This window comes from Haliotis asinina, chromosome 5 (assembly GCF_037392515.1).
Source record: "Haliotis asinina isolate JCU_RB_2024 chromosome 5, JCU_Hal_asi_v2, whole genome shotgun sequence".
Classification (NCBI taxonomy): Eukaryota; Metazoa; Mollusca; class Gastropoda; order Lepetellida; family Haliotidae; genus Haliotis; species Haliotis asinina.
The window spans coordinates 59,043,849-59,058,544 of NC_090284.1; the positions used below are offsets into that span (position 1 = coordinate 59,043,849).

At 39.5% G+C, this 14,696-nt stretch overlaps 1 protein-coding gene across 8 annotated transcripts in view; it reads left to right on the forward strand.

Annotated features, from left to right (window-relative positions):
• LOC137284935 (uncharacterized) overlaps positions 1-9,092 on the forward strand; it is a 54,307-nt gene extending 45,215 nt beyond the window's left edge. For 4 of the 8 annotated variants that reach the window (XM_067816998.1, XM_067816999.1, XM_067817000.1 and 1 more), the window contains exons 4-6: positions 3,916-4,548; positions 4,758-4,860; positions 5,688-9,092. In XM_067816998.1, the coding sequence (XP_067673099.1) occupies positions 3,916-4,548; positions 4,758-4,860; positions 5,688-6,018 (1,067 nt within the window). In that variant the 3' untranslated portion in view covers positions 6,019-9,092. Of the gene's footprint in view, positions 1-845; positions 894-1,181; positions 3,398-3,915; positions 4,549-4,757; positions 4,861-5,687 lie in introns of those variants that run through there. The other 4 variants (XM_067817002.1, XM_067817003.1, XM_067817004.1 and 1 more) reach the window with 1 other exon arrangement.
• Positions 9,093-14,696: the final 5,604 nt, after the last annotated feature.

Genomic DNA, 14,696 nt, shown 5'->3' on the forward strand with positions numbered 1-14,696 from the left:
GTAGTTATTGTCTTCATGTCGTTCTGCAGTTGTTGTAATGGTGTAGGTGTTGTTGCAGGTGTTATGTTCTAACATTCGAGGTCTGTGGATGTATCTTACACTTCTAAAGTTAATATCCATGACACACGTTTTACTAATATCATCACTCAGCTAATCTCATGCGTCTTGTTATGAAATTAAAGTGAGTGAATGAGTGAGTGAGTCTTCCTCTGCTTGTCGCAACATTCCATCAATGCCACCACACAAGAATGGACCTCCAACACTGTGCCCACGTTGTCAAACGAATTGTTGTCTTCTGCATGGTGAGAGAAGCCTGCTTAGATAATATAGGACTGTTGTTCTTGGTAAATGATTGTTGTTGTGCCCATGTGGTTCTTGTCTTGAAATCTTACCTTTAACACCTGCATTTACCTTGTAATGTCTCATGCACGAGTGGACGAGGTTCGTGTGTAACATCATAACTAAGTTTGTTCTTAGAAGACGAATTAATTCGAAATAACCACCTGAATGGAAACCACCGCCGAATGACCGAATATATTCCCCTTTCGCTGAAGAGAGAGAGAGAGAGAGAGAGAGAGAGAGAGAGAGAGAGAGAGAGAGAGAGAGAGAGAGAGAGAGAGAGAGAGAGAGAGAGAGAGAGAGAGAGAGAGAGAGAGAGAGAGAGAGAGAGAGAGAGAGAGGCAGGCGGGGAAAAGGAGGAATCGTATCGTCCTCAACTCTGTTGATACTGGCGTGACTTTCGCTGAACGGGAATCGCTTATCTCTCAGATCTTCAAGTAACATCACTCAATATATGTTTTCTAAACAATAACAAAACGTTCTAAAGATTGGCCTTTTCATTTCAGATACCAACAACACAGCTTCTACAAGTATTATCCATGGCAATATTATCGGTATTAAACATTCTGCTTAATGTCATCATCATCATCATCATCATCATCATCGTCGTCATCATCGCAGTTGTCGTTTTGCTGCCGCATCATTATTGTTAATTTGCTAACGTCATTATTTATGAAATGGTTAAATGTCTAATTGAATTTATAATAGATACGTGATAGATTTATCGTTGTAACTAATACGTAAACAACAATTGTAAACCATCACACCTTCCTCGTTTCACTAAGAACTGTGCATGGTACATATGTAAATGAAAGTAATAAACAATTTGTTGTTTCTTTCAGCGTTACTGATTATACATATTTCTGGGACCCTTTCCTGGTGCTCTTTCTTTTGGAAGAGCTCTTGTGACTGACTCACAAAATTGTGATACAGCTGTGGAGGAAAGAATACTGGGCACTATGGCGTAAAGAATACAAGCTGATAAGTAGATTTTTTGCGCACAACCTGTGAGTAGTGCAGATATCTCTCTGACCTATTTACTGGCAATTACAATAGAATAGCACGATAGCCAAGATCAAGTGTGGATCACATGGACAGCACAGACTGTGTTGCATCAGATAAACTACATATACAAATACAAAATCAAAGTAAAGAATCTTTGTCACGCAATCAATTATTTATGATAATACATAAAGTGTTTTTGCTTTTTATTGGTTTTAGGTATTTACTATATAATATTCATGTACATTGTTCACTCTTTGTATTATTTGATGTTTCACAGGTTGTTGATTATCGTATCACTATCCGCTGTACAGAGTTACCGTCCTTAGAAATAAACAAATAACTTCTCTCACTGAGTAAACTAGAACTGTTGGAATCAGCTTTCTAAACATATTGTTACATGCATATTTCATTAACAAAGTTATCCGGTTGCAGCAATATGGATCCGCACAGGTTCTAGAGAACCTCTCCGGATCCATTGCGGCACATTTAACGATGTGTATGATTTTACAAGCTCATGTACTGTTGCTCTGATCATGTAGACCTGTCCGCTCTTAATACATTGTACAGCCGAATCGTACGCACTTTTGACTATTGTTGCAGACTTATTATTATTATGATTATTACAAACTGCTTCCAAAGTGGTTCACTGGTTAAATTATGCACATGTTTTTACCTTTTTATCTTGACTGTTCCTCTGATGTTTACAATAATGTACGCTTTGTGAAAAATACCAAAATATAGTAATGGTTCAGATTGGATTTGCAAGCTCAAGACACCATATATTCTTAATCAACACGTCAACACTGACATTTATTTGAATATGACATAAGCCATGCATGCATGATCAATAATACACTGCATGAGGCGAGACAGTAAATGCTACACACTGAGTAATGCCTGTCACCATAAAGGCTCTTAACACACCAACACTTGGAGTTATTTCCCTTGGCACGTATGTGGCCAGGTCGTTCTCGGCATAGTCGATCAACAACATACCAGCGAGGAAGTACGTGATGCACTACAATGCAATGTCTTATTCCGTCACTCTGTACAGTTGACCGTATACATGCATAAGTTATTACATGTGGAGTACACTACGTTTATTACGAAGACGCTTAATAACGAACTGACGGATATAACCAAGTGGCAGATACAACGAACTGGCAAATGTAACGAACTGACGGATATAACGAACAGACAGATATAACGGACTGATAAAACGAACTGACGGATATAACGAACTGACAGATATAACGGACTGATAAAACGAACTGACGGATATAACGAACAGATAGATATACGAAATTACGGTTATAACGAACTTGCGGATATAACGCACTGACGCATATAACGAACTGAAGTTTTGTCCCCGGCTCATTGCTCAACTACTTATAACGATGTATGGTTTTAACGAACTAAATGAGTGGTCATTTGAGTCCCCATATAGTTTCTTATATGAGCTTAACTTCGAAATAACGACAAAGGCAAATAGAAGGAAAGCTGACCCTTCACACATGCTTTGTTTTGTGCACTGTCAATTTGCTGCTCACGTTATGATCAATGGGTGGTTGAGTTTAAAGCCTTCACTCGTCACCAGGAAGACCCTTGTTCGATTCATAATATGGATACAGTCTGTGAAGCTTAGTTATGGTGTATCCCGATGGAATATTGCTAAAAGCGGTGTAAAACTAAACTCACTAATGTTGTTCTATGTTCATGACATTATCCTGTTCATGTAGATACTAACGATATGTCGAGGTTCCTATTCCATATTGGCATCTTATAGCGTGCACTGTTCCATTCCATGTTCAAATATACCCGCTTTGAATACATGTTATTTTAAATGTGACCACTCTCAAGCAAAATGAGACGCCCATTTCAACTTGTCGTGCGTTTGATATAAATTAAAATGTGTTGTTCAAACATTTTTGAGAATGTGTAATTGTAACATTGTTATTTCAGTTTGCATTGTCAATAGAACCATCTAATGTATAATGACACATGTTCAATATGTAAACACGCTGTGAATAAAGAATTTGTTTGTCTCTTCTCAGGTACGTAGTGTGTTATTTCGAAGTTTGCTCCTCAGTCTTTTTGAAATTGGTTAACAGTTGATAAATAATTCGTAATATTTCTTGTAACCTCTTCTTGTGCACAGGTATGTAGCTTTTGTTGTTCTATTTGGCCGTTAAACGGAAATGTATCGGTAAAATTTTAAAAAAGGAGATTATTCCTTTGCAACAATTCATGTGCCTTGGAATGTGCACCCGAAACATGTGAGATCCGGAATGCTTGGTTTACAGATATTGTTGGGATTGTGGAGTGTCCGGAATAATGAAACATAAAAGTACACAAATGGCCTGTCTTTGGGTGACCGTCACAATAATGATATTCAATTGTAAGTTGCGTCTTCTGTTCAAGTGATTGTACTGCGGACAATCACTCTCGGTTGTCAGGAACTTTTACTAAAAGACAATGGAATTTGTTGTATACATAATTGGGGATGCTTGCTTGCTTATTTGTAACAATAACATTGCTGTGTAACCGGCATTCTTTGTTATGCTGTTCTAGATGCAACCACGACAACGGTAGCTACGTCGACGAGTACATCTACAACACAACCAACTACTACTCCCACCACTACGTCAACTACTGAATCAACAACGTCGACAACAACGTTACCAACTACAACTTCTACAACGGTAACCACCACAACACCAACGACAACAGCGTCAACTACATCCTCAACGACGCCAGTACCAACCTCTACTTCCACAACCACATCACCTACGACATCATCAACGTCTACAACTACTACTGCCACACCACCAACGACAACATCAACATCTACAACTACGACCCCTACTACAACAACGACAACATCGTCACCGTCTACAGCTACAACTCCTACAACAACAACGACATCACCATCAACATCCACAACAACTAGAAGCACATCAGTCTCTACAACACCATCCACATCCATATCTACAACTATAAGTACCACAACACCGTCAACTACATCGACGACAACATCTAGCACAACAACAATACCAACAACTACTACCACAGGTAGTACAACGACTCCAGCGGCAGAAATCACATCATCATCTACAAAGACATCGACTCAGGATGTATCGACAACACCATCAACTTCGGCAGAATCATCAACCACGTCAATGTCAAGTACCGTCTCTGACCCTGGTAATAAATACGCTTCATGGAATACCATTAATACAACATAATTCACTTAGCTTTACATCATCAATACCTCTCAGATGGATTCAATTATCACACAAATATCGTACGAACTATGTGGAGTTTTGTTTACACATACTTTTTCTTTATTACACAAATATCGTTCGTACTGTGTGAAGTTTGTTTATACTTGTACTTTGTTTATTCGCTCGCAGACAGTCTTCAGATAGCGAGTATTGGGGTTATAGCTGCCGCAGTGACGAGCGGAACCTTCATCATAGCCTTCTTTCTCACCCTCATATGTATACTTATATTTGGGTAAGTACAAGTGGACCCCAGGTCCCCTTACGTCACCATGTACTAGATTCGTCACGTTAACGTCAGACCACGTTTCACTTTTCGAACAACGGTACTTAAAGACGTCATATTGCAATTTAAATAGATAGTACCACCGTAACAGTTACTTACATACAACAATGGTGCTCTTATTGCGAAATCTAGTGTTTTTACAGGTTATCAGCGATCTGTTCCTTTAACTCTCAGCATTATGTTACCTGTTACACTAATTGAATCAATGTCTAGCATAGTCGTGATTGACGTTGACTGACGTTGACTGACGTTGACGTTCTATATCTGTAACCGATGTATATATAGGTGCTTTGATACTGTTCTTGAACAAATATTGTTCCTAGTTATTCATAGTAGATTCAGTTGACGTTTTGAAGGCTACAGTGATAATAACAATGATGTCTGCTTGTTTGTTGTTTAACGCCGAGATCAGCTTTATTCCAGCTATTCGACGTCGGTGTGTAAATGGTCAATTCTGGACCATATAATCCAGCGATTAACATCATGAGCATCAGTCTACGCAGTTGGGATACGATGACGTGTGTCTGGTAGTCAGCGACCCTGACCACCCGATCCCAATCATGGGTTGCTGACCTGGATCGCCACTCGTTGAGAATGAATGAGTGGATGAATGAATGAATTAGATTAATGAAGCGTTTGTTCATCTTGATAAACCCGTAGCGCTGCTTGTGGTAGTTGATCTTGTGTGTGGAATGTAGAGTGTCTAATGACGTCGGTGTTTTGCCATTGCTGCCTGACCCTCACCAGATACCATCATTTGTCTTCTCATGTTCCAGTGCCAGAAGGCGTAAAAGGACCCCCCCTCGCGAGGACACCGAGAGGTCATCTTCCGGCTGGAACTACAACTGCAAACAGGCCCCCGCCGTGGTCACAACAGACTACATCATCTACAGGGGACCAAACTCCATATCAGTGTCCAAGGAAAATATCTCCATAAAACAACACCCTTCGCCCCACGATGACCACAGGCACCACTGCTTAAAACCTTCTCCCAGACTGAACTATTTAGATTACCAGGCCTATGTCGGTCCAGGATCACCCCCAAGGACGAGACCTGGCTCACCAAGTAGACGGGTGCGAGATGCAAGTTTTAACACCAAGTTCTGAGGCACTGTAGATGTGGGAGGTTTAACACCATTGTCTCGGAGACTGTAGATGTGCATACTAACTCCTGGGTGGGAGTTTTAACACCTAGGTCTGAAAGACTGTAGATGTGCATAGATGTGCATAGACACTGTGGGCGAGCTGGCTAAAGCGCCATGCTAGTAATCCCGCGAGGTTGAGGTGTAGGGATCGCGCCCACATGTGACCGGATGTAAACCGGTCAGTTTTGTGTGCAGACTCACAGCCCCTAATCAATAGTACACAAAGTGCACAGGGTTGTGCACTCAAAGAATATCCACGAATCCGTTGGCATATGGCCAGATAGTGGCCACATGAGCACGTGCGAACACCTAGATGCAACATGCACTAAACTTGGACAATGTGCTGTGACTATGTGTCCCAGTCCACCAAGCTGTGAATGGATACGTCATTAGGATGAGAAAGCAACAATAAATTCTGTGCACCTTGTCCACCAAGTTGTGAATGGATACGTCATTAGAATAAGAAAGCTACAATAAATTCGATGCACCTAGTCCACAAACCTATGAATGGATACGTCATTAGGACGGGGAAGCTACAATAAATTCGGCTCGCCTAGGCAACAAGAGTTGTACACTCCCAAGGGAGTTGAGATTGACAATACGATGTGCCTTTGACATCGACATCTAGGGAGAAACATCTCAGCGCCTTGAGCAAGCACTGGCTGCGTGGATATGTGCGCTATATATATATTCTATCCTACCCTGTTATTAAAGTGCGAGTTTTAACAAGTTCTGAAAGCCTAAAACCCATGTGAGAGATACTACAGTTGAACACGGTAAAACCCCTTTATTTAGGAACCTCGTCCTTAGAACGATTTGTTGGAAACGCATGTATGTCCATGAGATATTATTAGCCACCCGGTGTACGATAATCAATGGAAGTCCTTGATATTTATTTTTTACACGGAATTCTACTGGATTAGTGGGTTTTCAGTTTAACTCAATGACAAAGACATGAAACATATCAAACGTAGGCGGTTCCATGATTTTTAAAGGGGGTGGGGTGGGTTCGAACCCCGGATAAACACACGTGCTTATTGATACCAGCATATCGCTCATTAACTACACACATTGTCTAATATATCGAGTTTCCATAGTGCAACAAGATGTGATACTTTTTGTCTCAGATGTACATATGATGTTTATTATTTTATAGATGTTTAAACTTTGCAATGTCACCATTTGACATACTGATGGTGCTGATGCTTAGAAAAGCGTGTTTTGTCAGTTCTCTTTATAGATGTAATGTTGATGGCGTGGCGGAACATGTTTGAAATCAATGTGTTTTCAAATGTCGAGACGACCTCACTGTTAGCGTATTGTTGCTATATATACTGGTTTCCCGTGCCATAGTGTAACAATATTCCCAGATATTATATATACCCTTGATGTCATGACACAACTGGTGTCCGTGAGTGAGTGAGTTGTGCTTTATGCCGCTCTTAGTGACATTGCAACAATAACGCCGCGGGGGACACTAGAAATGATTTCCACACATTGTACCTATACGGAGAATCGAACCCTGGACTTTGGCGTGACGAGCGAACACTTTAACCACACGGCAATCCCACTGCTCCGTTTTTGTCATGACAAAACAATATCATTCGCTTGCCTACAGGAATTCCAGGGGTGGGGTGGCATTTGTACAGCGTTATATAAACCAGGCAGTAAACACGAGGGAACATAAACTGTCGAGCTAGATTACACTTGAAGATTTCATTGACCCAAACAAATGCAAATGTTACAAAGCTTAACATAGTCACCGAACACTTAAATTTAACGCGTTTGCTTTGTTCGATTCCCCAAGTGTGCAATGTATGAAGCCCCTGCCGTGATGTTGCTGGCTTATAGCTAAAAGCGGCGTAAAACACTTTTAAGGTGCACACAACTATACCGGTATAAAATGTCATCAAATAAACTAATTCTTGTTTTTTCATGTAACCACCGTGGCATTTGGATGTGTGTTTGTTTTTGACCGACAGTTTGATATTGGCGTCAGATTCAATAATAACGCTACACTGGTACCTGTTGCACTTTTTTCAGCTAATATATTTCGTTTATGCATACGTCCGTCATACATAACACTCAATATTGTTATCATCCCTTATCCAACAATTCTTGTCCAACACTGACCATATTGTTTTTAATAAAATCGTATCATCAGCGTGTGTAGATGTACTTAAGGCTCCCCGATGAAGGACTATTTTTGTACATGCTGTTAGACAATATTGCACAGTGAACTTTTATTTATTTAATTAGCGGAGATTATACGTGAAAGTGTCACAAATGAGTATGCCCAGTACATGCGTGTAGAGTATGTACACGTTAAACCGAACCCCCTTTAAACCGGGCGAGGGTGACGTATACACACTTCTGAAAATACATCACGTTTCTTTCATATTAAGATGTTTCTCTGGAGACAAATAGTAATATCAAATAACTGGCTCTTCTTAACTTCATTTGAGTAGTATATATGGATATGGTTCCGTGTTTGTAATTAAATAGTGCTAACATTTAGAACTGAGGACTATAGAGAATGGCATTGGTCTGACATGTTTAAATTCATGTTTGTCTTATTCTGCATAGTTCTCATGTCTAACTCGACCTGAAATTGTGTGCTTGTCTTATAGCAGCCACCAACATCGTTTCCTGTTTCACTCTTACCAGCAGCGGTTTATTTTAAATATAATCCAACATCTTTACTGGTTGAATGTTTATACTTATACTCGTACATTTTGTTTTCAAAATGGACCAAACTTTTATTTATTATTATTCCATATTACGAAATCCAAAACTGTACAAACCAATTTGAGTAACTTCCATGTCAGTGTATTTTTGCTAAATATTTATGTATTATATATTTATGTATGTAAATAACCGTGTATTTATGATGCATGTATACTTGTATTTTAGTTGTATAGTTAAATGTGTTTTTCCATGAAGATACCCTCACAATGTGTTCATTGCGACCTGTTTTCAACGTAATCCTTACAACACTGAATATATGAAAATATAAACAATATTTTCCGATAAAAATGCACTTGTGTTGTTTTTATCCCAAACTGTATGTTTGTGCATTTCTTTGCTTGTTGACCCGTGAAGGTCCCGCGGTAGAATAGGCCTTCAGCAACCCATGCTTGCCATAAAAGGTGAAGATGCTTGTCGTAAGAGGCGACTAACGACATCGTGTGGTCAGGCTCGCTTACTTGGTTGACACATGTTATCGGTTCCCAGTTGCGCAGATCGATGCTCATGTTGTTGATCACTGGATTGTCTGGTCCAGACTCGATTATTTACAAATCGCCGCTATATATCACTCACTCACCTTTGCTTGTTGTCAGAACGTTTGTATCATAAACTAGCGCGTGGGTGAAAGTTACGTGTTAATCAAACAACGAATTGGTTGGTTCATATACATACTTTAAAATGATATGTGCCTTTTCATTTCTGTGAGTGAGTGAGTTAAGTTTTACGCCGCAATCAGCAATATTCCAGCTATATGGTGGGGGTCTGTAAATAATCGATTCTGGACCAGACAATCGTTCATTTCTGTGACATTAACTGACGAATATATAATTGGCCATCGATTACTCGTATCACAGCCTAAAATCGAAACAACTAGGAACATGTTTGTTTATGAAAATGACAATTATGGATAATACTGAACGGATTACGCTGTTAGATATTTATTCTTTAAATAACTGCATACATGTATGTACGTGTGTTAAGGAAAATTAAAACAATGTATAACTGTATATTGTTTTCAGTTAGCAATATCTTCAGTCAGTATCACCATAACGATGCGTCTTAAAACTGGATTCACCCTATACGGCTTCCCTGTACAACATACAGATTAGAACGGATTTTCAGCAGCCCCTGCCTGTCCTAAGAAGCATCTAACGGAACAGGTAGTTATACTCTGTGACATGGTTCGTGCATGCAATCGTATCCCAGTAGCGAAGATTAATGCTCTTGAAGTCAGCCACAGGATTGTCATTATCCAGGCTGGATTATCTATAGACCGCCGTTATGTAGACAGCGAATGACTGATTGAGGTATAAAATAAATGAGATTGGCTACCGTCAACTGTTAACTCCTGGACAGGTCCTTCTGGAGAAAATGGGTGTAGTAGTGAATGAATGAAGTAGTTCTATAGAAGAAGCAGGATTCGTCCCTGTTGTATGCGCCCAGTCAGCCACCGCGAGACAGATCGCTTCACAACAGTCTTACTATATCACTTGATATGAACTTATAGCCCCTATCTGCGCCTCCTTTCACAAAGCACTGAGGTGATAGTAAGTCACTAAGGTAACCTTAGTGCAATGTTAAAGAATGGGAGTTAAGATTAACCTTAGTGAAGTTTGCTTCGTGAGAGGAGCCCTGATCTGTAAGTATCAACGACATGTAAGGAGATGTACTAATAGTGGATCGGTTATTGTAGTAAAAAATCCTCAAAAATTTACTTGACCTGAGGTCGGTGAACACCAACTCCAAAACATTTTTATATTTACAAAACATTGACACATTGATATCAATTATATATTTTTACCTCTTTATCTACCAACAGCTTTTTGTGTGTAATCTATAGCACGCTAGACCTTCTGTCGAGAGTCTAATTCAAATTAGATGAATGCTTTAACGTGCCAAATTGAATGTAAGCTTATGTCGCCATATAACCTTTACGAGTCATAATATATCCTATTGTGACTTTAACCTGTAAAGTCAATGAATGCTTTGAAATTCCACTGCCGTCGAACACTCACAAAGCCAGTCAGTTTCTATTCGAATGTTTCTTTATCCAGTATACAGAAACACATATCCTTTCTGTGGAAGTTTCACACAAGTTTTCCATCTCCTTTCACTTGCTATTCAATATGTTATTGTTGTTTACAGAGGAATATTGCATACTGCAAACCAGACACCAGCAAGTTTATCTGTCCCGGTCGATTTCGCACCATTGTGTCCAAGCAGGTGAATATATTCCAATAACAATGTGATTTGCACTGACTTGGTGCATGTCATATACGCGCGTAGCTTCCTTCACAATGAATGGTTTCACTTGTGTCGGGGACAATGGAGAAATATTGGATATGAAAATAGATCACGGCCGTTCACGGCAAGCAGGTTCAACCTATATTGACGAAGCTATTGCCTCACAGTCATATAGACCTTGACAGTTCACGTACACGAAGGGTAATTTGCTGTTTTATTTATTATCAGTGTTTTATTAAGTATCAGTATAGAGATAATGGAGAGTAGTGATGACAATGTGATGACACGCACCATGACCATTATATAGTCTTTTTATCAGAGTAACTGGTTATCTGTCTTGTGATGTTGTGAGATATTTGATATATTGTGTTTGAAGTTTGTTTGGTTCATTGAACATGTACTATTTCTTCAAATAGTGATGATAACTTAAGAGGGGGGATTGTGCATTGTGCGGCTATAGAACGTAATATACAGGTAGTATCATCGGCAGTATAATCTTTATCATGCAGTGGATCAATTGTTGGAACATTTTATTTCATATTGCGTACATTTCACTTCATTCTGGGTATTGCACAAGTGCTTGCATGTAAATATTATGGTGAGTGAGTGAGTGGAAATCGGCAGTACAATCTTTACCTTGCAGTGTATCTATTGTTGGAACATTCTATTTCATACTGAAATTCGACCAAGGATTTGTTTACTTTGTGAAGCGCAGTATGTGCTATTTTTTCCGGAACATCTGGCATCTCATAAGCTCCCTATAATGATTTAGAAACGGACTCACGATAAAGAATGACATACTGTGTTTTTAACAAAGATGTCGTTAGACTGACTAAGTCAATGAATGAATGAATGAATAAATAAATGAATAAACTTAAAATATATCATATACCGCATATCATTTTCTGTGCCTAATAAGACCCGTGATAGAATAGGTCTTCAGCAACCCATGCTTGCCACAAAATGCGACTCTCCTTGTCGTAAGAGGCGACTAAAGGGATCGGGTGGTCAGGCTCGCTGACTTGGTTGACACGTCATCCCCAAAAGCGCAGATCGATGCTCAGCTGTAGATCACTGGAATGTCTGGTCCAAACTCGATAATTACAAACGGCCACCTTATGGCTGGAACACTGCTGAGTGTTCACTCACTCATTTCACTAAATTCACTCACTCATATCATTTTTGATACTTTCAGTCATGTCTTGCTGTTATTGTTTACTAAGGCTGTTCCCACAGACAAGATATCTAATAACACAGCCATTACATATACGGATTCCTACAGCAATTGTTTGTCCAGTGAGCATTTTTATAAAAGACACATTATATAGTGCCACATACAAGGTCAGCTTGTACGTAATTCGTAAGTCTCACAGAAAGATATATACCTTGGTGATGCAAATATGACAAAAAAGTCCTGTATCACAGATTGTCTATAATTTATGAAACACCCGAAGATGTTGCTCGTTACATTAACTGAACATATTTCAGTGCCACTGTCGTATGATGAAATGTCATGTCTCAACATCTGAAACCATTTGTTTGAATTTCTACGATGTAAGAGGCCAAATTCAATTATGTCCAAACATACATTCCATTTTGCAACTTTGTAGCCATTATTCCACGAGACAAAGTTTTGGAGAAACCGCAGTTCTTGATGCATGAGACATTTCTCAAAATTGATGGTCTGACCTCAGGAATATTGAGTTAAGATATGTTCAGTTCAGACCATTGGCAAAGCATGAAAACAAAGGTCGAATGAAGTTTCTCAAGAAACCAAATAGTGGACTTGACAGGTCTCCTATGCGATTTAGGGATAGGATATTAAAGTGAGATGTAGCGTGACATCCTCATAGCCACTACATCCAGCATATCTGTTTCTTTATTCCTATGAATAGACTTTTGTTTCTGGAGCAGCAAAATGTAGACAGAGCGAGTTATTTGGTGAAGGAAAATGAAGTGAAACGACAATTTCATATGATGAACATGAATGCACCTTTGACAGAAATGATGTACGATGCAACTTAATCCCTATTGTTTTCTCGGTGTGTTCATGTGTTTGTTACATATGCCTTTGCAGGATATACTGAGTCTTAAACAACTTTCTGTATCATTAGTCTTAGATCACTGTCCCAAAAGATGATATTGCATTATCAGCGATTTCGTTATACACTCAAGAAATGCTATATATATGTTTGTTCAATATATACCTCATTTATCTCTGTATCCTGTCCTGTCTGTCTGTCTGTCTGCCTGCCTGCCTCTCTCTCTGTGTTTCTGTATGTTTGTATCTCTTTGTGCCTGTCTCTTCACTGCCGCCCCCCCCCTCACTCTCGCACACACACACACACACACACACACACACACACACACACACACACACACACACACACACACACACACACACAGACACACACACACACACAGACACACACACACACACACACACTGAACACAAAAAGAAACATTACCCTCCTATCTTAGTGATGGAGGTACCTATCTTCAGCTGGGTTTTTGATGAATGGACGTTCTGTTCTTACAATGGTCTGTACGCCGACCCCAGTCTGTCTGTAGCGCTGAGTAGTACTACGTCTTTTAACCGAGATCGGATAACAGCGTTGTACGTCGACCCCGTTGATGTTCCGATACAGTTTGTTTACGACAAGTTGTGCTTGTTGTTTTTACTTATGGAAATCAGCAGATTTGTTTTAAAAGAATGAAATCATAGGAGTGAAAGCTGTAACCTTTCTTGTGAACTAATACCTTCTAACTTGTGCCTGATAGTTTTATTTCAAGGTGGAGCATTGTTTCGATATCTCCAAGAGCCGAATTAGATTTACTATGATCTGATTTGATAGAGGGTTTACACGCACAACAAGAGCGAAAGGTATTAAGAGAGGTGAAGAACATTTCAGCTCTCAGGGACAAGAAATAAGCGATTGAAATTTAATTTATTTTTAAAAATTAATTGAAAAACATTTTTGGGAGCAAGCTTTTTGAAGATCTTGTCTAATTTACCGAATCTAACAACCAACACCTAACGATTGAAACTATGTAAAAACGTTGCACAAAAAGGGTTGTTCTCGTGTTACATTGCGTTTAGTAATTCCTAACCTTTTGGGCATTACTACGTCAAGAAGACAGTTGATGAATCGTCAGGTGATTTAGGTTACCAAACGTGCAAGAGATACCCGCCTGATTCTCCGCATTTACGAGACACCTTTTGAACCTTTCCACCAATGTAAGGCGTGGATATACAGCACAACAAACAGGGATTATCACTGTATGACGCCAGTATACACGCAGTCAATTTTCTTTATGCCCAAACAATATAATTTCAAGGCAACATGCCTACAGTGAATGGAACATCAAACCTATTGATGTAAATATATCCGTGTATAATGTGCAAACCATTTATACAGTGTCCATGTCGTGCTACGCGATAGTTTGTCGTCAAAGCCAGCGACTGTTTGAGTTTGGTTGAGGAACTGTGAAAGAAAGATTGTAAATGCAGTCAAAGGTTTCATGCGCAAATAGAGGTTATTATAACTTGTTGAGACGTCGTTGTTGTGCACGTGGACACGCATTGGAGACGACACCGTCGGGTGGACGATGTTATAAATCACTGCTCCTGACTGATAGGACCTGTCG